At 29.2% G+C, this 27,835-nt stretch overlaps 2 protein-coding genes across 2 annotated transcripts in view; one reads left to right on the forward strand and one right to left on the reverse strand.

The window, feature by feature from the left end:
• Positions 1 to 23,779, reverse strand: part of LOC119678549 (histone-lysine N-methyltransferase Suv4-20-like) — a 305,207-nt gene extending 281,428 nt beyond the window's left edge. Inside the window, exon 1 of the mRNA XM_038090438.1 lies at positions 23,629 to 23,779. Coding sequence (XP_037946366.1) covers positions 23,629 to 23,707 — 79 coding nt within the window. The 5' untranslated portion in view covers positions 23,708 to 23,779. The remainder of the gene's footprint in view (positions 1 to 23,628) is intronic.
• LOC119672781 (cyclin-dependent kinase 14-like) overlaps positions 1 to 27,835 on the forward strand; it is a gene marked incomplete in the record, with an annotated part of 829,514 nt that overhangs the window by 323,430 nt on the left and 478,249 nt on the right.

Consider the following 27,835-nt stretch of genomic DNA (forward strand, 5'->3'; position numbering starts at 1 on the left):
ACAAAAGACTTATCAGGCATCTGAAGTCTGCGTACGTCAAATGACTAAAGGTAATATTGTGGGTGGTTGTTGGTCGGTCAGCAGAGCCAAGGTAACAGACAATAGAAAATAAACAACCAACAAATAATAGGCAACAGGCAATACAAGGCGTCACCGCACGATGAAGCAAGGTAAGGTAAGTTAAGGCAATGTATTTCATATTTGGCTTTTAGGTTCTTGTTTGATTTTATGGAAAAATCAATTGTAGTAAAATTGAATTTGTCTGGCAATAAGTCATTTTGCCTGTTTGAGCAATTTAACAAAATGACAAAAACAGTTTTGCTTGAATGACGGCAACACAAAATTTTAAAGAAACTTTAACGTCACTGGAGCTACGATAACTAAAATGTGTAAATTTGTGTATAATCATTTAGTTTCTTAATAAAAGAGAAGATATATTTTTTATGGTAGAAATGTTAAGGCAATAATGTGACTATAAACATGCAGCAAACAACACGTACACTTTGAACCAGAAAGCAATAAAAAAGCAAAGCGGAACATTTAAGATTGTCATTTTAATGATAAAAAATTAAGAAAAATTGTAGATAAAAAATTATATGTTGTTTCTTTCCAAAAATATAAAAACAAACAAACAAGCATACAGAAGCACATAATGATTAATTATGAAGTTTGTGTAGTCTTGTCATTTTAGTAAATTGCTTGCTTGGAACCACCACCTCCGCAAAAGTGAATAAGTGTTGGGGTAAGGTAAATGCATAAAACTCACAAACAATATACGAAATTTTAAACATATAAAAAATTAAAAAAAAAATAAATTAAAATAAAACTTTTTTCGATTGAAGAAAAACTTTTGTTATCTAACTATAACAAAAGAACCCAAATAATCAAAAGATACGAATACGTACTTAACAGCGACTGCAACCAAAGTAGGAGCGTAAAAAATTATCAATAATTTGCACGTCAATTATTTTGTTGGTACAGTGAACGCTAGCTTAAACAGACACCAACGGTACCAGTAGCTCTCTTCGGTCAAGTGAATTATTTTTGTCAAAGGAACGTACTTTGTATGTGTTATAACAATTAAAAATTGTTAGATCGGTTAAAAGAGAGCTCTCCGGGTTTAAAGAGATTACTGTTTAGAGAATTTACTGGAATAGTATTTGTTCAAGTTAAATTAAATGAGTAATTAAAAGTTGCGAAATTTTTAAAAACTTTCTAATTATATAGAGAAATAAGTGACGAATGTCTTGATAAAAATAAATTGCAGTTCAATTAATAATGTTTCCAATAAACCTAAGTGCACTCCACTTAAAAGCAAGTTTGATAAGTATAAATTTAGATCGGATATGATAAAGTAGTGGGAATGAATCATATGACGCAGAAAAGTTTCGTAAATAATTGAAATAATATAAAAATAGTTAAAATTAAAATCCATGAAAATTAATTTGAAATTTCAAAAAATTGAAAACGTAAGTCATATAGTTGAGGTAAAATAAAAAATTAAATAATTGATGTATTGAGTCCTAATAGAGTGAAGCACTATGAACATAGTGCAGCAACTAACCGTAATTAAACAAAACACATACAGACATTTAAATGAGGCTAAAACATCATCTTCCTGACGACAAAATATCAGTTGGTGTTCGGAACAACCGGCCTATATTAATTTTCTAACCTACCACAGGCCAAAACCCACAGTCACTCCTCAAATAGAACTATTTGATTAAAATGGCAGCATACACTATTGTGACCCGTTGAATAATCTACTTATAATCTTATTTTTTCGGTTTTAAGGAGTGCATGTAGTAGTTAGTCAATAATTTCAGTTGTCTTACAATGGCAAGATTTAGAAGAGTACAAAATTGAAAAAAATATAGAAAGATAGATTTATCAATAAATACACAAAAATCCAAATAGTAAATACATTAGTATTCGAAATAGTTACTTATGTGCATAGCCCAACCATGGATAGTCAAAAAATTAGTCAAACAGATGATGGTTTTGAACAGTACTGAATTGCAACAACAAAAATTTTTAATTTATATTTACTTAATTAAATTTCTGGCTGTATTGCCAAAAATACTTTTTATCAGTGGTCTTCTTTCTATTATTTCTTATATTTAATTATTCATAAATAAATTGTTGAGTCTGCAAGTACCAAGGGTTAAACTCGTACCCTGTCTAACTTCAAACTCAGAGTCAGTGTTAATTCGCCAATAAAAAATTTTGTTGTTATAATTCAGTACTGTTCGAAACTGTCTACCGTTCAAAACTGTTTACTGTTCAGTCTATAGAGACATATAGTAATTTAATAAGTTTTATAAATTATCAGAACCTTAGTTAAAGAATATGCAATTACTACGAAATACAAACTATTAAATAAAATGTTTCTCAAATAATTTGACATATCTAAGTTTCTTTATTTAAAAATATCTGAAAACGAGGAAACGATATATCAAGAAAATATTAATAAAAATGTTGGATACTTTAATATTCTTGAAAAAAAAAAAAACTACATTTTATTAAATTTCAAAAGTAAAATAATTTGCATACAGGAGCACCTGGAATTTATGTAAAAGCATTTCGTAACCCAAATAAAAAAAGGAAAAGAATCTTACACCTACGCAAACTTAAACGTTAACACTTTTATTGATATTTGAGCTCAAACCTATTGAAAGGAAAAAAGTAAATTGTAATAAAAATACAAAAAAAAAAGAAGAAATGTAACGAGTACAAAAAAAACTTAAAGGAAAATAAAAAGCTGTAAAAATGAAAAATGTGAAAAGTTATGTAGAGCACAGAAATATTGAAAACTCGCTTCAGTTAATTTTTTCAATACACTTTTATATATAAAAACAAATATTATCCTTGAAAGGCAAAAAGTTCGCATAATTGAACCGAGAAAACAACAAAAATTATCGTAAAAAACAAAAACAACAAACCATAGATTGCAATAACTACGAAAGATACTCATGCAATCAGAATTTCAAATTTGAATTGTTTAAGTGTGTTGAGGCAGCATCCACTAAACTATTCAAAAGTCGACAAAATTACTTTTCACTGCAAGAAAATACGAATATCTCGCAGATACGTACCAGCTTAGTGTTAAAAAGATACGCAAACTTCAAGTGCAATGTCATACGCCAAATGAAGCGATGGCAAATTTATTTCAACGCAAATGCGAAAAAGGAAAAAATCATAAGGAACAATATATACGGTTCGGGGCGGAAAAAAAAAAGAATAAACGGATATAAAAGAAAATTTTCAATAAAAAATTTTTCTGAAGATACTCGTACCTTAAACAAACAAAAAGGAAAATACTGAAAATACGAAAAATTTTTGCAGATATTATAGCAAATGAGGTAGTAAAATGTTATGAAAATATTGCATATGTTTCCCCAAATGAATACTGCGCGCCGATGGAGCGAACATCTTGTAAAGCAAATGTACCCAGGTTCATAGTTACGGAAGAACCTGTGAGAGTACGAGAACATGTGCTCGTACATATTCATTAAGTAAAAAGCAAATTACACCAAATAAAACACATTTAAAATTTAAAGTAAATTTCTGATATGTAGTAGGAGGCGGTGAGGTAGGTATAATATGAAGTTATGCCTAAATGAATATACCTTTGGATGTTATCTGTCTTAATAAGTATTGAACATTTTTAAAGGCAAAGATTTGATGATGCTTCAAATTGCGTGTTTTTTTTTACTTTTGCATTAAAAGTTTTTAATGTTCCCTCTTCTTGAAAAGTTTGTTCCATGAAAAGCAGAAGTATCAATATTTGCTTACCTACAGGATTTTTAGATTCTTAGATTCTTAGTGACAAAGAAAGCCAAATAATGTAATTAAAATGACGAGATAACATATTTTTCATAAAAAAAATTAATCATAACGTTTGGACATCAATCAATAATTCCAACAAGTATATTAAGAAATTAATCTTAGGCGATATATTATAATATCAACACACAAAAAACCGAATAGCATTGACGGGATGTATGGAGAACGTAACGAAGATATTGAAATTGCTCACGACATATCTGGACTATCAAGCCAAACCTTTTCTTTGTGTATTTATTGCACTGCTAATGACGTTTGTGTTAATTACGTAGAATATCTCCTAAACGAATTATCAGAACATAGATTAATTATATTGCTGATTTATTGTGTGGGCATAAGTTGAATCACTTTGTGTAAAATTTTAATAAAATTAACTGAAGCGAAGTATACGAAACGTTAAAGAAATTCTAAAGTTGATGAAGATACTACATTAAAACTTTAATTTCATATAAGATTTTAACGTTTTCAAAAGGGTCGAGAAGGTTTTCAAAACAACACGATATCTGGACATCGTAATAGATATGTTATAGGAATCATGATAAGCAATTATCACATGATTGTGTAATTTATTTAGCAGATCGTGTCGAAACAGCAATAATACTATATACAGATTTATTATATATAGCGCAAGAACTGTATTCTTCAAGCATTGTAGCCTATGCTACTGTATGCTACCTACGCTACTGCACTAGCTCAAAAACATGATCACTTATTTCGTTTTCAATTGATAAATTTAAAGTAGCTTTTTCAATCGAAATTCACTTTTAGTGCAATTTCATATTTGATTAGCAAAACTCAGGCGAAAATGTATAAAATTCAAGAATAAATTATAACAAGTCTAATAAGTTTTAGTGTCAATTGTAGTAAGAATTGAGACTTAAAACGAATATACATATCTTCCTGAAAGGAAATACTCAATTTTAAAGTATATGCTCCCAATCGGCAGGCAGTGTTTACTCCTGGTTTGTGTTATTCTGTCAATATAACTCTATTTCATATTAGTCAGATCAATTGACAAATGTTATACAAGGAAATGAATTTATGTACAAAATTGCACGTATAGATGCTATGTTAAGAAATGACGTTCTTCGATATTTTTTAGAACGTAATTCCAAAATCAATATTATGTTATCAAATATCAGGTGTCAAACAAGTAACTCAATTATAATACCTTTACAGACAAGTACTATGGAACCTGACTTAAAAGAGTTTTTTTGTAAAGTCTGTAGACAATCCTGGTAATATGCATTAACTGCGTAACAAATTACTCATCGCCTTAAAATTACAATGCTTATGTTTTATATAGATGATTATTTTCAAACAAAGTGAGAATTATAAAAAGTAAATAAAATCTATCTAAACCTTGTCCGGCAAGGAAAAGTAATTTAATGATTTATGATCATTAAATTAATCTATCTAATCATCAATAAGATATAGTCGATTTAAGGAATTGTACAGTTTTGTGGTATCACGAGCGACGAACTTGTCGCGGAAATAGTGCAGTGTAAAAGCACAAACTGAACACTAAGTCGCCACCAAAAATAGTGCTGCAGTGAAGCAAGACAGAGCTTTTACCTGCGTTTCGGCACGTTACAGTGTTGAAGCACTGCTGGTGTTTAAACAAAAAAACAAAGGTATAAATTCTGAGTTCTATTTGACTGTTGATGCTTTCCACTTACTGCAAAAAAAAAGCAAAAAAAAGTGCTCCCAGCCTTGATATGCAGAATAACGGTCAATGGACTATTTAATTCATTTCGCAATATAATAACGACAGCTACGACTAGAGGACTATAATTTTTTGATTTTCGTAGCTCTAATGTTCAAAATTTTGATTGACTTTTTAAAATCACAACTTCAATTCAGAAATTAAATATCTGCCACAAAACTTTATTGACTCCAGTTTAAACACAAATTAGTAAAGTAACACTTTCTATTTTAGAAACTTATCTAAGCTTTAATCAAATATTAACAATGGATGTAAAGTTGGTGTCAATTCCACAGCATCCAAAATTAGTTATTTACCCAAAGTATTTAAACTAATATTATTTTAAAGCATTGGGACATATTTAAAGTATCAATATTTAAGAGGCTCTATTACAAAATCCTTTTCGAATTGTATTCATTTCGATCATGAATCTTAATTAAGGCGATAATATCGAAAAGCAAAATAGCAAAGTAGCAAAGAAGCGAGTAAAGCCCTTAATTCATTTCCGTTGCAGCTTAAATTGAAATTAATTATTCGCATTTAAATATTTACGCACATTGCATGTGCAGGTTGCACACAGCTAAGTTGCTGGTGTGCACTTGCACAAAATTGGAAATTTTCAAATTTTCTGTGCTGCACACAAAACCAATATTTATTACGTAAATTTAAACTAAGCCAAGAGTACACACCGCTTGAAATATGGTACATACTAACTAACATTTTCACATACAAGATACAATATCTCTGGTTTATATACATTTAAATCATGTACAAATATTTGTTAACGTCTGTGAATAATTAAAAGGAACATATAAAAAATCTATCGGATGTGCATCTGCTTATGTGAATAATTTTTGTACTGTTGACTAACTTTATGCAAATGTAATTAGATACATTTTCCGTTGCACATTTATAGTTTATCAATTATGGAAATAAAAAATGCTTAATGGTTTAAATCAAATTGTGCAATGAACAAAATATATATGGTTAACTTATTTTTATTCGATTGTGTACCATAGTTAGGTACTATAGCAAGCATCAGATATTCAAGAAAAAATATTAAACAAAAATACAAAATATTTAGGAAAGAATTAGCTTTGGCTGCACTGTAGTGAAGATATCAGTGATGCAGTGCTATATATAATTCAAAAATGAAAATATTTGATTATCGGTCTTTTTAACTGCCATATCTATAATCTCTCAAATGGTTATAAAGTGTAAAGAAAATGTATTTATAATTGACTATAATTGAATTATAGAAAGCTACGAGTATATATAGCTATTAAACTATAGCTTAAGAAAGCTATATATATCAACACCGGTGTTTGTTTAAAGTTCAAAGCGCTCATCACTCGCGAAAAGCTCTATCGAAATGGTAATAATATGTTAGATAAGTATATATATAACATATTATCTATATATATATATAGATAAGTATACATATAAGTATATAAGTAATAAAATCAGATCAATAAAATTTTAACTTTTTGGTTTGATTGAATGTTGGCTTCTCAACTACCAAACATAAATATTCATTTTTGAAAATTACATTCATTTATGACGAAAGACTATTTTAAACAGTAGTAAATTAGAAGAACAAAATTGTATTATTTATTATTTATTTATTATTTATCAGCTGTTTCGAGTATTGACAAATACCCATCATAAGCGATCTCTTGGAAATATTTCTTGTATTTAATTGTTCATAAATAATTTTTGGAGACTGCAAGTACCAAGAATTCAACTCCTAGCCTGCCAAATTTGAAGCTTAGAGTCAATGTTCATTAGCCAGGTGTCCCAAAGCTGTGCCTAACTTATATGATCTAACTTGGAACTCTGTTAATTTACTATGAAAATTTAATTAATTAATTCACTAGCTGTGTTATATTAGTATGAAATCATAATATTTATTATTACATTATTATATAAAATATTTTTTTAACATTCCCTTTCTTTGCGCACTGAAATACTACTATTGAATACTTACACTGATTATACAATCAGTGCAATTATAAAATCACGTTTACCAGAGACTGTTTTCAAGAGAAGGCTGTATCAGCTTGGTTGTGACATCATGCAATAAGCGACCATCTTGAACTTCTAACGAGCATCAGTTTTCAATTCCAAAGCGTGGTTATTATTATAAAAAAAGATATAATAAAATGAACTAAAATCGGGTTTAAGCAGTTCATCGAGATGAAGAGTCTACAATTGAACCTTTAGAAACCACGCTTGTATTATTTTTCAAGTAATAAAAAATTTATGATTCAAGTATTTTTTAAGTAATATCTTTACTATTGTCTAGAAAGCAGAGCCACAATCTCGAAAAAAATGATAACAAAATATCGTTTTTCCTATCACGCAGTGAGCCGCCAGCACCGATACCGATACCGATCATTTAATTAACTTTCATTTGATAAGGTGATATGTTATATTATACATATGTTAGTTTAAAAATGCATCTAAAAACTAATGCATACTATTTATAATCCTTATAACCGAAAATATTCATAAAGCTTAAAATTATTTTATTATCTTTTAATCTGAAAACATTAATGTTTCTGAATTGAAATAAATCAAAAATAAAAGTTCTACGCCTGACTTTTCACTTCAACACATTTGGGCGCCCAAATAGAAAAAAAGCTGTTCCACTACAATATTTTAGTCAACGAGTGGCACTAATGGAAAATTTCCACAAAAAAAAAAAAATTAGAAGAAACACTAATGATTTAAAACTAAACGCAGAACTAAAAGTGAATTTTGAAGCATTTAACGCTCACACACGCACTAAAAATGCATATCGAATGCTTAAATCAGTTGCGGTGGGTTTTCGGTACGGTCTCGGTGCATCGCTGTTTCTCTCCATTAATGCGCTTTAATTGCAACTAATTGCCTGTAAACAAATGACGTAAAACATTTGACTGACAAATTTTGTTACTTCAGAATGTATACACTTTAGTACGTTTCAGTTCTGTTACCACATTTAAAGCAAAAATTTGTTACGCTTAACTTCAAATTTTCTAGATAAGTAAAAAAAATTTGTGGTGGAATTGACAGAATACAGTAGTTCCCTCTTTAAAAAAATAGATGCAAAGAGAAAAACTACAATTTTGACTTTTTACTTATTTTTGGCAATATATTTTTGCAACATTTTGACAGAAAAACGTTGCAATAAAATTCAGTACTCAATAGCTTTTGCACTTCTATTTGCATCTTTCAACAAGAAACTGCTACGTTGCAACATTGTATCTTGTGAATGCACTTCAAACCGACGAACATCGTGCCACAAATTGCAGGCCATCATTAGAACGATGTGCCACTTGACAGCAATTGAATGGTCTGTGACGAATTGTATCAGCAATAAATTTTAATTGTCAGTGATTAAAATGCTCCTTCGGATCGTTTTATGCACCTAAATGTGTACTGGAGAATGGACTCAGGTATTTTCGATGTGCAAGTCTTATCTGTTTTATTTTTAAAAAAGGAAAATAAAAAGAAAATATACATAGAATCAATGAAAAATGAGTAAAAACATTAGAATTAAATAATTGGAAATGATAATCAAAATAGTTAACATAGCTATGAATATCAATGTAGACTCGTATAAATAGAAATAGGATGGGAATACCTACACATAAAGATCTTTAACCTACCGTGGGAATGAAAGCTTTTGCAATTCTTGAGTAAGAACTAAATCTCATGTTAATATGTAGTTTTTTACCTTATTTTACTTATAAAATCTTTCAGACAATTATAAAATCTTGCACGATCCTCTAAGACTAAGTTCGTCAAAAGTTACGAAAACATCCTGATTCATCTAACAAGTAGGAATACTCAATTAGAATTTTGTGGACAAAAAATCTGACGAACTTACAAGGGTACAAAATCTTACTACCTGAATCTTTTTTGATAACATCTAATTGTCTGATTGTATTATTATAGTTAGTTACTTAGTTGGCTATTACAGACGTGTGTCGTCCTTGGCCGCGTCGAGTAGCCTCCGCCAGTCAGCCCGATTAGTTGCTTTCTGACGCCAGTTGGTAGTACCGAGCGCCCCCAAATCGTTGGTCACCTGGTCCTTCCACCCAAGATGCGGACGTCCTCTACCGCGTTTTCCACCTGCGGGTACCGAATCAAATACCTTTCTAGTCGGAGCACTTTCTTCCATTCGCACAACATGACTAAGCCAGCGTAGCCGCTGAATTTTTATGCGCTTAACTATGTTAATATCGCGGTATAGCTCATACAGCTCATCGTTCCATTTTAATCGATACTCGTCGCCAACGCGTAAGGAACCATAGATCTTCCGAAGAATTTTTCTCTCGAATGCTCCTAACGCCTTCTCATCACTGTTGGTAATTGTCCAAGCTTCTGCACCATACAGCACGACAGGCATGATAAGGTATTTGTAGAGCCTGATTTTTGTTTGTCGAGAGAGGGCTTTATTTCTCAATTGCTTACTTAGCCCGAAGTAATATTTGTTGGCAAGAGTAATTCTTCGTTGAATCTCTAGCCTGACGTCATTTTTGGTGTTTAAGCTGGTTCCTAAATAAACGAAGTCTTTCACAACTTCGAACTTATAATTGTCAACAGTGACGTAGGTCCCAAGACGCTCAGGAGATTTGTTTGTTGACAGAAAGTACTTTATTTTGTCCTAATTTACCACAAGACCCATTTGTTTTGCTTGTTTTTCTAAGTTGGAAAATGCCGCACTGACGACGCGGGTGTTCAGACCAATGATATCAATATCGTCGGAATACGCAAGCAGCATTACACTTTTTTAGAATATTGTGCCAGTACGGTTTAAATCTGCTGCTCGAATTATCGTTTCCAACATTAGGTTAAAGTAGTCACACGACAAGGAGTCACCCTGTCTGAAACCTCGTTTGGTATCAAACGGCTCAGAGATGTTCTTTCCAATTCTAACGGAGCTGGTGGTGTTGCTCAACGTCATTTTACATAGCCGTATAAGTTTTGCTGGGATACCAAATTCAGACATAGCGGCATAGAGTGTGCTTCTAGTCGTAGTGTCAAAAGCAGCTTTGAAGTCGACAAATAGGTGGTGTGTTTCGATTTGTTTTTCTTGAGTCTTCTCCAGGATTTGACGCACTGTGAGTATTTGGTCTAGAGTGGATTTGCCAGGTCTGAAGCCACACTGATAAGGTGCAATCAGTTGGTTGACGATTGGCTTCAATCTTTCACATAGTACGTTTGATAGAACCTTATATGCGATATTTAAAAGACTGATCCCGCGGTAGTTGGCGCAGTTTGCAGGATCACCTTTTTTGTGGATTGAGCAAAGCACACTTAAATTCCAATCGTTGGGCATGCATTCATCCGACCAAATGTTGCGAATTAGCTGTAGCATGCATTTTGATAGCTCTTCGCCAACAGCTTTAAACAGCTCAGCCGGTAAACCATCGGCGCCTACAGCTTTGTTGTTTTTGAGCCGCGTTATAACTGTTTTTTGTATTATTATAAGCGACACGAAATATTGAAGTCTTTCAAACATAGGATCATTTTAAATACCTAAATCAGTCTTAACATCAGCTTTATGCTACCTATTGGTTAAACTTTTCTAGAAGTATACTAATCGCAATCTTACACTTAGGTCGCAGTATTTTTTTATTCTTTGCAAAAGTGACAAGAAAACCACTATGAAATGCACTCATGATAATCCAGTGAATCTGTTGCGGGATGTACTAAGATGTGAGATCTGCGGTTGTATACAACGGTCAAGTACCTATATCGAATAATATTACGATTTAGAATTGATTATATGAATGAAATTCCTAGTATTTTAAAAACAATAGTGTAGTTATTTTATATGCTAAACACATAATTTCATTTTATATACCTTTATTCCCAAAAATTCTTTGATTGGCGGATCAGTTTATAACTTAATAGACAACCACACAAGTAGACAAAGAGACGCATATTTATGAATATATATACATAAAAAGATAAAGCGGTAGACATATACACTAACATCGTTAAATTGATTATTTATTTTATGGTGATCAATAATATATATGGTTTTTACGATTACGTACGTCACAAACTAAATGGTTTCCCACATAATAAATTCTGTGTAGATCATGGATATAGATTCTCTTAAAATAATAACGGAGTATAAAGTAAAATAGGGATTAGTGCATTTACTTCTCTTAATAGGATTTGAACAAATATTTGACAATAAATACAGAAAGTCAATACAACATACGTACGACATCAATTTACAAGAACATAGAAACTCTAACAATGAAAGATGCTCTGTTCACATAACTAGAAGAAATCAATAAACAAAGAAACCCGATAAATTCATCACTCCACCTCTCCTTTTACTCCACCTCTCCGCTAGCTATGATTATAAATTATAAACAGATGAAGGACTCATCAAAAAACAGTCCATTAAGTTTATGTGATGTTTCAAAAGAATTAATATATAATATACGATTCTAAAAACAAGGTAGACCCAAATTACATGGAAAAAACTGTGCTAAATGAATCAGATCGAACTCAGTGACTCAAGACACTAGTCTTAGTAACCAAAACAGATGGATGTTTCTGTTCCATTATCTAGGTATTGAAAGAGCTGCAAGTGTTATCAAGTAGTTATAGTGAAACTTCTATCAAAAAATAATAGTTGCACAATATCTAGCACATCATTCACTTCATTTTGTTAAATATATTAATAGATACATTACCCTCTTCGGTTTATTGTGTGTGTGGGTATAATTAAAAAAAGCTTTATTGCTTAATTTATATTCAATTGAATTAATTACAATATAAAAGATACTAAATTCAAATTAAATAATATTTTAAAAATATGATGGCATTATAAATATAATAAAATCTAATTAAAAGCAAATTGTTTTATTAAATAAATAAACTCTATTCATTGATTTTATTTTTTATTTGTACAAAGGCAATTATTTTGGATTTATGAAAAATGACTATTGCATATTTTTTTTATTAATGGGAAGGCTATCAATTTGTGTTTACAATCGAAACAGTTTGTTTTGAAATTGTAAATATTAATGTGTCTATTCATCTGTTATTCATTTCGATTTTGCAATTGAAAATTTATTTAATTACATTTGGTTTGTTCATAATCATTCATTTGAGTAAAATTACTATCTCATTGAACGTTCAATTTTACAACGTAAAAATGTTTATTTGTACACTAGTAGTCGCACAAAATGTTTATTTTTATTTCTTATAACAAAAACAAAATAAAAAATATACAGTAATATAATTACAAATATAATTTTATTTTCACATGAATATTCATCAAAAGAAAAGATACAAATCTCATGACAACTGCAGTTGGCGACATTGAAAGGTATTTTACCTGGTTTACATTGGCACATAAATATTATTAAGACTGCAATGTAATTAAGTAATTTTTAATAAGTTTTAGAGGTGCAATTAAAAGATACGTATCTAAAAATATTAGCTTTCTTCATTTTGAATTACATAAGTATGGACATTTTGTAATGAAATGCAATTTGTTGTTAAAGGAAATTTTAATAAATAAATATAAAAACTAGCTACCTAAGGAACAATGTTATTTTCATACTAAATTAATTTGGATATTTTCACTCATGATATATAGATAGACGGGTATACTGAGTGATTATTTATAAAACAAAAAAAATTTCAAGGCGTTAAGAACCATATTTAAGAAGCTCGAATTTATTTTAAGTAAAATCTGTTAAAGAAATAATTTTCTCTAAAGTTCACGCTGCGAACAAAACCTTCTTCAAGTACAAAAGACTCTCCAATGCTAATAATCCATCAAAAAATCAGAAAAACTAATGTATAAGGCTTCAATTAGCCCACTGCTTACATACAGATACAAAGAATGGACTAATAAATCATCTTAAATGAGATAATTCATTTGAGTTGACTAACCCAACCTAAACTATATTTGGATACATAGGAGGAAAAGTCACCATATGTTAATAGTCCACAAAGATTCTTTCAGTCTATAAGCAAACATATTTAAAGATTTTATAAACTTCCATTTTAATAATTTAATGTATACATACAATCCAAATAATCAAGAACCAATGATCTAATAACAAAGTACTATATGAGTATATTATAAATTTTTATAAGTATTCCGATACGTATTTGGTTGGCATATTACAAAACAGTTTTGACTTTTAATATTTAAATTGGATCTTATTGTAACAGAGTACTATGATCGTAAAAGGTCTTCTACTCTACAATAAAGTCCTATTGAACAAAGTACGCTCAACATTTTAAACGCACACCAGAATATTTTTCATTAATGCTTAAAATCGAACAAATCGAATTCTGGTCCAGATTCAAATCAGATACATCTAAAAAAATATAAGGAGAAATTTTATAGTCTTCCAGAGAGAGAGAGAGAGAGTATGCTACAGAGGGGGAGAGTGAGAGAGAGTGTGGGAGAGACAAAGATGATATTCTGTTACTTTTAACATCATCTTGTGATATTGAAATTAACCTCTTCGGTCTCCAAAAAGTTTATTTACATAAGTTATTATTAATTAGAAAAGTTTTTTAAGAAAATTTATTACATAAAGAGGTTTTTTTTCGAAAAGTAGTGAACTACAACAACAAAAATTTATTTATATATTATTAAATTTTTGGCTGAATTTTTTAAGATTGCAAGTACCAAGAAAATTTATTACAAAATAGCGCATATCTAAAAAAATTCGAATATCTTCTCTGTCAATGTTTTATACATTTTTGTTGTTAATTTTTTGTACCGGATTTTTAAGTTACTATTTTAGTATTTTTAATATAAAATACTTATTGCTTGCTTTTGATTTTTAGATATTTTTCGTAAATATTTTATGTCAATCCCTTTAGGATCTCAAACACTCTGTTGTACAAAAAGACAACACAAAGTTAAAGGAATGATAAAATGAATGTATCATTTTTGAAGGAAAATATATTGAAATTTAGGACAAATCGTTGTACAAGAAAGGCACCGAAAAATTAGAAAAGCATTAGATTAAATGCAGCACTCATAAAACCGCGTCAGTAGAGGAATAAGGTATTGTACCTTAAAAAAAATCAGGTTTTCTTTAAGAGACCGAAAACTTGTTACGTGATGTGTTACATGTTACGTAGGGGACTTGTGAGTTTTTCATTGTTTTAGCAGGGATGTAGCATAAATAAGATGGAGAAGCACTGATTTAAGGTTTGGAATTTTCGTCGGTAATATTTTTTCAAGAAGAAAGACTTGAGAGTTTTTCAATGTTTTAGCAGGGATGTAGCATAAGGAAAATGGAGAAACACTGATTTAAAGTTTGGAATTTTCGTCGGTAATATTTTTTCAAGAAGAAAGACTTGAGAGTTTTTCAATGTTTTTGCAGGGATGTAGCATAAAGAAGATGGAGAAACACTGATTTAAAGTTTGGAATTTTCGTCAGTAATATTTTTTCAAGAAGAAAGACTTGAGAGTTTTTCAATGTTTTAGCAGGGATGTAGCATAGAGAAGATGGAGAAACACTGATTTAAGGTTTGGAATTTTCGTCGGTAATATTTTTTCAAGAAGAAAGACTTGAGAGTTTTTCAATGTTTTAGCAGGGATGTAGCATAAAGAAGATGGAGAAACACTGATTTAAGGGTTGGAATTTTCGTCGGTAATATTTTTTCAAGAAGAAAGACTTGAGAGTTTTTCAATGTTTTAGCAGGGATGTAGCATAGAGAAGATGGAGAAACACTGATTTAAGGTTTGGAATTTTCGTCGGTAATATTTTTTCAAGAAGAAAGACTTCAGAGTTTTTCAATGTTTTATCAGGGGCGTAACATAAAGAAGATGGAGAAACACTGATTTAAGGTTTGGAATTTTCGTCGGTAATATTTTTTCAAGAAGAAAGAAAATATTGTTGATCAAGAATTAGTCTTCGCAATAACTGAATGATGTTATTAACTATTTTATCTTTTTTGGAAAAAATTCATTAAAAAAATAATTTAAAATTCATAATAACATCAGATAAAGATATTTTTTTAATTTAAATATTTGTGGCATATAAAAATTATTTAAAAAAAAATTGCAAAAATATAATAGTTAGAAACTTTGCATTTCATTTGTATTTCAAATCAACAAAATTTCCTACGTAGGCAGTAAATAAATAATCCAACTATATCGTTTCAAGCGATTTAATTATATCTTTATATACTCTCAACTCAATGACATAAGCAAGGTAAGATATGATAAAAGTGGCAAATTTAAAATAGTTTTAATATGTTAATAACTGAAATAAAAAGTAAAAATAAAACAATAAATTGCAGAAACTTAAAACCAAAATAAAGTAAAAAGTAGAAAACCGTAAAAGTAACACTAAAACCTGCAAAGTTTATTTTTCCGATGAAGGTCAGCTTATGTGCTTAATACAACAACTACAGATACAAATAAAGCGAAATAAAAAAGATACAAAGATATAAGTTGGTATTTTGCACACAACATATGTTTAAATTATTGATTAAAATCTCTTGCAGTATTGGACCGCAATTGACTAATGTATACTTTTGCAGTACAAGTAAATACAAAAAATCAATAATACGTTTAAATGCCGTATTTACTCTACTATAACCACAATAAATGTAAATGCAAATTTCGTTTAAATACAATCAAATTAAATTCTTGGACAAATTCCAAAATTTTTGAATTTAATTCTTATCTAACGAACCCAACCAACTAGCAGCAACCGACTAAGATAAAATACATACTCGTACCACAGAAGATGCGATTCATGGAAGGAATTTTTTGAATCTCAACTCAAATAACCGAAACTATGCAGAGTTTGTATGTTTGGCTTGTGTATCTGAATGCCTATGTGGTTTCATTGAAAACTGCATTGTCATGTTGTACTCTCTACTATCTGTGCCCAATAAAAAAATGCCATAGAGCTAAGCAATGATAAAATATTATTGCGCTGCACTATTTTGTTGTGCCTACTATGGACGTCCTCGCCTATTTATTTTATGTAAACAATTTTTTTCTAGTTTCGCTGCGCCCTACATTGAGAAGATTTCCGTTGAATTGAGTAGTTCAATCGATTGTCAAGTTATAAATGAAGAAGAGACTTAATATAAATTAATTAATTAGTGCTGAAAACATATGTTTTATAATTTTTTATCTTAAATTCTCTTCATTACAAAACAGATTTTATAAAATTTAAAAAAAATGGGTGTTGGTTATTGCTAAACTGACCATGTGTTTTAAAAATCCATAAATATGAATAAAGAACGTACATTACTAATAAAAGTTTTATATTTATATACCCAGAATTTTTGTAGGTGATTCCCCTAGGTATTTCAGAAAACTATAGAAAGGCCGTAAGTTTTTCCCTAATTGTATTATTTCATTTTAAAACCAAATAAATTTTTTATTATTATTGTTAGAAAACATACTGTACACTGTGACCTATAAGATATATTAGGCTTATTATTATCAAGAACCATGAGATCTATTAAGTTTAATATCATCAAAAAATATCAGCACCTATGCAACACATTTCCAAGAAAGGAAGCTAATGATGGAAGACTAAAACAAAAATTAATTTTAGTTGTAAGCAATTCTAAACTGCAGAAACATTCATCATCAACGACAAAGTATCTCTCGAAACACATACCCTACATTGTAGAAGAAGGGCAAACGAAGGCCTGGAAAAATATCAGGTCCACAGTAGAAAGAGAAGACATAAAAAAAAAGTTATTATAATGATGGTATACTGAAATGAAAAACTAACATCTGGAAATATTAAGAAGATGGAATACTAAGTAAAAAAAACTGGTTTTAAAAGCGTGCAATCCTAAAGCTCAGAACGTTATCGACAATGAACTGTCTTTCAAAACATACATCGGAATCTGATATTTCACAAAGAGAGCAAACCAATCAGATTGCGTTAAGTCCTGAGAGTATAATGCGTACAAAAGTAAGAGTATTATAGTATATTATACTGATTTAGTTAAAAAAAAGGGATTATTCAATAAAAGTTAACAATATCTAGTATGAAGAAATTAATTTGTTAACCAAAGAATGATAATGAAAGTAACTTAAAGAACGCTATCAACGGAATATGTTAATTTCATATATCATGACATTCAATTTAATTTCTTTAAAAGAAAAATTTAACATAATATATAGTATTAAATATATATATATTATTTACATGAGTAGGTTAATTGAAATTCCAAATTTTTGAGTAACTAATCTCCTTAGTACCACTACTTTGGTGTGTAGCGCGCAAATACTGGCTGTGGCGGCCCACACATTCAGTTTTACTCCAAAGATTTGTTACATTTTTACCTTATTTATATATTTTTTTGTTTTGTTTTGTCTCCACTATCTTAGCCTACAGTAATTTTTTATTAATTTTTAACTATTTTTAGTAATATTTTCCTGCATTTCTCGCAGTGTATGTGTGTGTAGTTTGACAGACGTTATATATGGAACTAATTTTTACAATTTCAAAATAAATCTTTACCTCCTATTTCGTTGGGCTTTTTTTCTTTGAGTTCATATATTTATTGGTTTCTACTTGTTTTATTTCAGCGTAATTTGGGCCAATTTAGTCTGTTATCTATATTTGCTATTTACTATTTACTTATATACTTAGGAGAAGCGCTATATGCGCGTAGAGTACACCGCCATATTATCTTTATATACAAAACAAATAAAGTTATCGTAAAATATTTTTAATTAGATAAAAATAAACAATGAACATTTTTTATCTAATGAAGCGCATTATTTTGTGACAATATATTTTTCCAGTAATTTGGTATGGAGATTTTAAATGCGACTATTTCGAAAAATATTGCATGTAAGCACTTGTGAAACAAATGTTATAGACTATATTAAATACATTATTTACACAAAATGAGATACATTAGTAATGGCAACTTAATACGTAAATTATTGTCAGTTTTGGTGATATGAAATGTTATGTCAACTGGTAAAAAAATGATTATATTTAGGTTATTAATAGATACTTCACATGGCATTTATATTATTAGATACATTTGTTAGATATTTGTCATATTTTGGTGTCCATGTATACATTCTTTTTTTTTTGTTTATCGAAAAAAAAAATTCACTTTGCTTTGTTTATTTTTCTAAAATGCCCAATAAATGTTCAATTGCCTATTGGCACTGAAGGTGAATCGATTGGCATGTATCTTGGAATTTTATTAGATTCGCCTTCATACTATTTTTGCAAATAACACACACATGATTGGTTTTTTTGATAATAAAATTCTTTTTTTTTTATTCATTAATTAAAACTAAATTGTATACATTTTTATGAATTTTTTAAATGATTGAAATTGCTAAAATCGCAAGAATTTCAAGAATACTAAAATAAAACAATCTTGTCTAATTTTAGTTTTTTCATTTGATTTTTATCTTTACTTGCATCTTTACTGAAAAGTATTTAAGTGTTTGGTTTTTTTAATTGAAGAGGCAATAGTTTATAGCATTTTTTATTTAAATTTTATGCAAAATAAATGTTGATTGATTGAAAGCACCTGACTCAATTTCTTATTTTCCATAAAACTATTATTTTATTGTTTACTTTCAAAAAATGCTTAGTTAATACATAACAATTTTTAATATGGAACACAAATTATTTACGCTAAATAATTATATAAAAAATATATATAAAAATATATATAAAAATATATATAAAATATATATAAGTATTTATAATATATTATACAGCGGCTTATTTAAGTATATATTTTTTAAATTTATACTAACACTCAGCAGCTGATTATTAATAGAAAAAGAAAACTGTAATAGTTAATTACATTTATATATAACTGTGGTATATGCGTTCATTTTAGTAAAGTAAAATCAGAAAATTTACTGTTGAGAAAACAACAACAAAGACAAAACTCTAAATTAGAACAACACAAGTCAATATGTTTGATCAATAGTCTAAAATATTACTCTCCGCTTTTAATTTGATAGAATAAAAGTCCAACTTTTAATACTTTCAGTCTGAAAAGTTGCAATATATGGGAATAAATAATTCAAAAAAAAATTTGTAAGCACTACTATCTGGCAACATCGTAATGAACAGTATGATTATCGAAATATTCAGTTAATTAATAGAAATAAATATAAATTAAAAATATATTGAAAGATAACAACAAAAATTTTAGTTAATTTCTTGAAATTTGGCTGGCCATACAACACTGTTTCGAGTATTACAAAGTATTCATCATAATAGTTCTTCGGAAATATTCGAATTTTTAATTAGTTTATAGTCCGTATATAAATTTTTTGGACTGCAAGTGCCAGGTTTAGAGCTCGTGCCTGTCAAATTAGAAACGATACTAATCATATTTTTCCACAAGTAGCCAAGGCTTCACAAACTTTTCTTGCACCGTTTATAAATTATTTTTATATAAGTCCAAAATAAATAGCCAGTAAAAAGTCACAGAGTCATACGCCATGAGGTTATGGTGCTTACTTTTTTATCAATTAACTTTTTAATGCAAAAAAAATAAAGAAGACTCAAAGGCGATCTATTAGCTACCGATGCACTCTGATAAATACAGAATTTGGTACAGTTTATGGATTGCTGACATGATAGGTACTTCTTCAAAAATAACAAAAAAAAACGAAATAATAACGTGAATGGCGTCCACAGCAGCACCATTAACAGAGCTCTATTTTTTCACATATCGGTGAATATGTCTTGGTCAACTTCGGTGCTATATGTTATGATCATATTATCTAACAAATTATGAATATATCATAACAACTGCTTGATAAAAATAAATTGACTACAGAATTAAAGCCATAATGTTGCACTTTACATCGCGTAATTTAGTTTTGATAAAGCACTCTTAGTAGAGGTATTCGAAGTCATTGGTGCATCAAAAAAAGTCAGACATGATTCCTGATATTGAAATAATCACTTAGTATGGATTATTTCTGTTTTGGAAGCAAACGCTTAAAATGGTTGCTTCCTGATTTGTAAGCAACCCCTATGTGTGATTTGTTCCTGCTTTCGAAACAGGGATCGTATTTTAAGGGATACTGCGCCATATACTCAAATAAGCTATTAAAAATTTCAGATCTGACTTGCAAAGAAACATTTAAAAAATTTATTTAAGTTGTGTTTTTTTTTCTTTCAATTTGAAATCGTTAACTTAAAACACCCAGTATTAATAATGTATATTTAAATAAAATCGTATGGAAAAACCTAATTTAATTATAACTTATCAGTTATAAACTTTACACTAGAATTTATAATATGTATATAAGATATGCTCTAATATTTCAAACAGAACTGCGGAATATTTTTCTAATATTAAATCAAATTCCTAGAATTACAATTATATAAAATTTATTAATACTAAATTTGTGTTTTTCTTTTTTCTAAAACACAATAAACAACAAGAAATATTTTCAAATGTGTTGTAAAAAATATATTAATGATCGTTTTTATTTGGCGTAAAAACAATTGAATATTTTTTTTATTACTCATACGTCAGAGAAAATTCATTAAATACTTAAATTTAAAGTTTTTAAATATTCTAAAAACAGAGAGAGAGGATTTTTAAATACAAATTCAGAATTATTAAAAAAAACACACAAAAAAAAATCAATTAATCAAAATCTGTTTTATAGGGTTCTATAGCCCCATAGAATGCAATACAATTACGACACCTCCCACAGATTGATAAAAAGGTAAAAACTTGTACTCATTCTGTAAATTTTTGTTTAAAACTGTAATCGCCTCTTACTATAAATATGTGATGAGATCAAACAATAAATCGTAATAATCCAATAGCTTCTTCGTTTTCTTTTTAATTCCTTTATCTTCTTATAGAGCATAGGGCCTCCTTTAGCTAATATAGCATAAATTATTTCTAAAGAACCAAATATTTCCTTTTTTCCTGATTCTTGTCTAATAATGTAGAAAATTATTCCAAATCCTAGAAGAATTAAAATATAAACTATTGAATGGTCAAAAAATCAAAATACATCTTGATACGGTGCAGAAAAAATCCAAACCTAGACAGATCTGGGTTTATCCAAAAACTTAGGAAGAGACGTTGTATTTTTAATTTAAAAAATTCGAAATATTTTTAACATAGTACATGTACAATCTAAAAATGATACATAGCCCAAAATTAAACGCCTATTGATGATGAATTTGCTGTAATACCAGACACATATATATTGTTACCAAAAAAATACTCTTAACTAAATTTTGTATTCATAATCTCATACAGACTATTAAATTAAATTAAACAAATATTTTTTAAAGTCACTAGTGATTTAACCTAGTATTCATAATCTTCCTTATTATTTGCTTAAAATCTGTAAAAGTTTGCCATTTTATTATTTTCGGTACTCAGTAGAACAGAACTGAGATTACTGGCAAATAACTTGATAGCAGATCTTAAAGTGAAGTTGTATAGACAGTTATATGACAATTGGTCAAGTCTATATAACTTGATATTATTGACAAGTGTTGTGATAGCAGATCTTAAAGGAAAAACATGCAGACAATCATATGAAAATTGTTTACATCAGCTTTACTCTCTTTCTATTCATGACTATAAAGATATTTTATGCAGACGGACAATTTCTAATTTTATACTGTTACTGTTACTTATAGGTTGTACCCAGGCATAGAAAGATTAAAAAACATTGAAAAATTGAAGCCTCATAAAATTAACCGTTGGCCTATTTTGATACATATGTATATTCTTTCTGGTTACAAGCCTGGTTGTACAAAAATAAAAGAGATAATTTTTAAATATACAACTTGTAATATTTTTTATTGAGTAGGACCTTATAGAAGTATAGAAGTGGTTAGGTTTTTTCACCTTAATCCTGATTAAAGTCATTTTAAATCCCACACATCCTCTAATCTAGTTTTATTCCTAAATAATCCTCTTCTCTCTCACACAACCAATACCTATGCACATCATAACCCAGGTATTCGTCTTATATTTTCTAACGTTATCAAAATTACAGACCTTTGCAGATTACAACATCATTTCATGGCCTTTAGTCTACATTACCTTTTTAACGAAACAGGTTCTTAAGTGATAAAATGTGGACTCTTTATTAAAGAAATTGAGACTTCTACCAATTGTATTTATGATTATTTGATCAGAGCCAGAGGAGGAAGAGGAATACTAAGCCTGGAGATCTAATCCGTTTCTAATATTGAGCAATTTTCAATGAGAGATTTTTTGTCCTTCATTTAGAGGGTTGAAAATCATCGATTGGTTTTATGGTCATTTTTAAGCATAAAAAATATAGTATGGTACTTGTGCCCTAAGCCCAAAACTCTGTAACTTGCCTTTCTTTTCTATACTATTTTCATTTTTCAAACAACTTGAGAACAAATATCTCTCTTGAATTCAAAATTCATTGAAATCAATATTTTTTTCCATCATTATTTGGAACAACTGTTTTTTTTTTGTGGTCCGACAATACTCCTGAACTAACAAAGTTGGAATTCCTAGAAAGTTTCGATATATGTCTTGAAGCCACTCTTCGAGTTTGACGACGAAGTGCCGTTAACGACCCCGAAAGCGACTACACATTCAGATTCCCACGGGTTACAACAACAACAAAAAAGTTGACTGTTGTTGAGTACCCACTTAAAAGAGCTTTCACTGTACTACTCGTATAACAGTTTATTTGACCACTTTTTCCAAAAGAAGCAGCCGAAATAAAAATTCCAAAAAGCAAATATAATTAAATTTATATTTTACACGTGTTGACACATTTTTTTTGTCAGTTCAAGGTTTCCATGTTTGCAGAAATAATTTTCATAGCGCATATTTGCTCAACCATTTTGCGATAAATTGTTAATTACATTATTGGAATTTCTTCTGATAGAAACCTTGACCTTTGAGAGGAAGCAGCGATGTAAATAAGAAGCAAGTGGGTCAATGAAAAAGCACTCAAGTAGATGACATGATCCGAGCACTAAACGCATAGGAATATTGGAATAATTAAAAATGATTGAATAACAATTTCTGTTAATTATTTTTATTTTTTTATTTCCTTTCTATTTCTATTTTGCACTCACCGTCTTTAGCGTTTTTGGTTGCTGCCATTGTGTGACCCGATGTGGTGTCAGCTCCACCAGCTGATAGGCTTCTCTCCATTGAGCAAAATTTTTAATGTTTTGCTTTGCAAAGAAATTTTATTTACCGAAAAAACCAACGAAAAAAAAACACTGCAACACTATTTTCGTTTTAAATTTTATTTACAATTATTATATATTTATTATCTAATGTTAAAATAACAAATTCCCCTGCCACTTGTTATTCCAAATATTGTGCACCAGAAATTGTTAAGTAATTTGCATTGGGTGTTCTTGTTTTTATTTCTTGAATTGCTGCATGCTACACATATAAACACCACGCACGGAACACAAGCGTAAAACAAAAAACAAATAAAAATAAAATAAGTGGAATTTAAGAACCAAAAGAAAAAACTAAAAACACAAAACGAGATTTAGATAATTATACGATGCGCTCTTTCGCACTACTACCACACGTTTGGCGACTCTTTAAACCGAAGAGAGAGAGAATGTGCATAATTTTGACAGTTGTCAGTTGAACTAAATTTATAAATTGTACTTGTATTTGAAGAAATAAATTAAAACACTACAAAATATATTTTGTAATTTAATTTCACATTAAAAATAAATAAATTTTAATTTAGTACATTTAAGCAAGAAAATTTATTATAACATTTTTTTTTAATATATATAATTAATTTTGAAGAGAATCACTGTATGAAGACAACTTGCTTTGTTTTTGTAGCACTCTTGCACAGTTCAAAGAAAATAAAACACACACAACGAATATTGCAACAAAGAGAATCGTAAAATCATACGTTCGCCGTGCACCACGCAAAATTATCTTTGATTTGCCATATAAAATTAACACATTCTTCACTAGTTTTCTATTAATAATTTTAGCAATTTTTTTAACAGCATATTTTATAATTAAATTACTCTATAATTTCTTTTTCAATTAAAAAAGACTAACATATTTTAAAATAAATTTGCACCGCTTCGACAAAGACACGCACGCACGGATACGTTGAGTATGGAACTGAAGACGACATTTTGACTGCCAACTGCATGTGTCAAACAAACCATGCTACCAGACTTGTTATATACATTGATAAGTGTTAAGCCTTGCCATAATCTATATTATATTGTAAATAACTGTGATACCATCACATTAATTAATTATCTATGTACGTTTTTAATTTGTATTAATTTAATTAATTATAAGAAATACAAAGAAGTCACAATATACAATATACAATGATGTACCGAATCAGAGGCATACACCAATGCAAATTCAAGAGCAGATGGCGCTGAAATTTATTTTGGTTTGTGTACTTGATTAGCAATGTACTCTAGTGGTCATTTGTAAAATGTAAAACACTATTGTATTTCAAAAGTGATTTTACAGCATTTAATAATATAACTTACAAAATCAAAATAAATTTATATAAACTATAAATTTTTATATTGATAGTAAATAAATCAATAATGCTTTCATAACATAAATATATTAAATAAATATTTTAACAAATAATTGCCAACTCTTACAGAAATAGTTTTGTATATAATTTTCTAAAATAGCCTGAAATGAATTAAACAATCACAAATTACAAACATGAAATATTAGACTTATTAATACTAGAAGGAACTAGTTTATACTTAGGTAGAAAATTTCTACTATAGGAATTTAATAACAGGTAGTAAATATGTGTGTCATGCCTTGGACGCCACTTAAAGAGTGCCAAAATCGCTCCAATGCCCTGATCATCTATTAGGCCCACGACATCACTGATAAACTAATACTACGAGGTATATTCCATTCCATATTCCACATCTGATGTGAAACTTTAATCAACATCTCAGATTCCCCAAGTTATAGTTAATAAGTGAAGTAATTTTTTATTTTGATTTCCGTTGGAGGCACAGGAAGAGAGTTTTTAAGACTGTATGTGTAGGCGTTTTGTTTGATATTCTTTGGAATATATTGCATTAAAATGTTTGTAGTAAGTGCCGTTTTGATGATCTTTGACGAGAAACTCAACCCCTTGATAAACAGTTGTTATTTGGTGTGCTTTCAAAGTTTGACCCGATAACTTGATATCTAAATCATTAGGGTTAATGTTGTAGAGTTACTCTACATCCTGTATATAAGAAGTTTCTTATATTTATACTCATCTATTTTATTTGAAATACTTTCTCCTTAATATAATTCTATCATACCATATGTTCTATTAATTTGCTTTTCTGAAATATTTTTCTAATATGTTTTCTGTTCTGTACTTCTGATATATTCTTCGTTTTCTCCGATATATTCATTTGCTATAATTTTCTGATATATTTTTCTGATTTTTTTTAAGATATATTCTCTTAATATGTGTTTCTAATATATTTCCCTGATAAATACATCTAATACATTCATCTGATATATTCTTTTGATTTATTCTACTTATACATTCTTCTGATATATTTCTCAATAAATTTTTCTTATATATGTTTGCCTAACATATTTTTGATTATATTCTTCTAATACGTTCTTCTGACATATTCGTCTGAGATATTCTTCTGATAAGAGTATATTTTTCAAATATATTTTTGTGATATATATTTCTGTTATATTTTTTCGATATATTCTTTTGACATATTGTTTTATTATGTTCTTCTTATATATTCTTTTAATATATGCAACTGACATTCTTTTCTGATATATATATTCTTGTTGTAATGCTTCATATATATTCTTCTAATAAATGTTTCTGATATATTCTTCTGACTTATTTCATTATATTCTTCTGATTTGTCTTTCTGTGACATCTTCTTATGTCACATTATTCTTTAATATTCTTTTAATATATTCTTTTGGAATATTCTTTTAACATATTTCTCTGATATTTTCTCTAATATATTTTTTTGATATATTCTTCTAATTTGTCCTTCTGTAATATCTTCTTGTGTTATATGCTTCTCACATATTCTGACATATTCTTCTAACATATTTCTCTAATATTTTCTTTAATACGTTGTTCTGATATATTCCTCTGATTTGTTCCTCTTTAATATATTCTTCTGATATATTCATAGAACATATTTTTCCAATTTTTCTGAGCATTTAAGCAAAGCATTTCCTTATTATTTTATACTGTCCTATCATGAATTTAGCTTTGCCATAAGTCTCGCAAATTTAACAGATTAGATTTTATAATCTCCTCCTTGAGATATTGTATTACTTTTGAAGACTAAGTGAAGAAATTTTCTGGTAGTTGTCCATTTATTTTATCTCCTTCAAATTATGCTCCTTCTGAAGCGATACACATATGCCAACGCTTAACCCAATCTTCCATACACTTTTCGTAGGCCCGTGAAGGTATGGCTCTTAATTCCTTTAGCGAATTCTCTTTAACGGATTTAATCGACTCAAAACGCTTACCACGAAGGGGCAATTTGAGTTTCGGGAAAAAGTCGGAAAAAGTCGCACGGATCCAGATCTGGCGAATATGGTACCTGAGCGATGACAATGGTGCCGTGTTTGGTCAAAAAGTCGCGTACAACAAGAATTTTCCATAGTAAAAATCGCTAAATGCACTTGAGATAGTCTCACATTAATAGCTGCTGTAAACAAACTAATTGACAGATGGCGCTCAAATTTGTACCATATGTCAAGAAAGGGTGAAAAAGGTCTATTACTTAAGGTGTAATTAACAAACAACAAAAAACAACAAATACTTTTTGAGCAGAAGGTATATAATTTTATATTGGAGCAGTTGTTAATTCACTAATATATTATATTATTTTCCATTTCTTCCATTTCTATACTATTCACATTTTAACATTCTTCTAATCACTCCAAGTGTAATTAAAACATTTTTACAACTTCCAAACAAATTATGAAGCATTTCACATCCGAAGTGACTTCACACTTTGTTTTGATAATTTCGAGTAGCTGCTCCTCCTCCTTCTGTTTGACGTTTGACAGATAGACTATTTTTCTTCAGTGCAGTTTAGCTTTGCATACAAAATTATACCTAAACCATATGTAAATTGAAGTTACTTAAACGTTTTCAATGCAACTCACGTACGAAGAATGTACACGCTCCGGTATAATTACAGGCGCCCATAGTTGCCCGACTTCGCATTCGTTCGCACGCGTTTTGCGACTGAGTGCAGTTTTTATCGTGGATTAATTGTCAGGTGCTGTGCACTGTTTTCGGAGGAG

Source organism: Teleopsis dalmanni, chromosome 1, assembly GCF_002237135.1.
Source record: "Teleopsis dalmanni isolate 2A chromosome 1, ASM223713v2, whole genome shotgun sequence".
Taxonomy (NCBI): domain Eukaryota; kingdom Metazoa; phylum Arthropoda; class Insecta; order Diptera; family Diopsidae; genus Teleopsis; species Teleopsis dalmanni.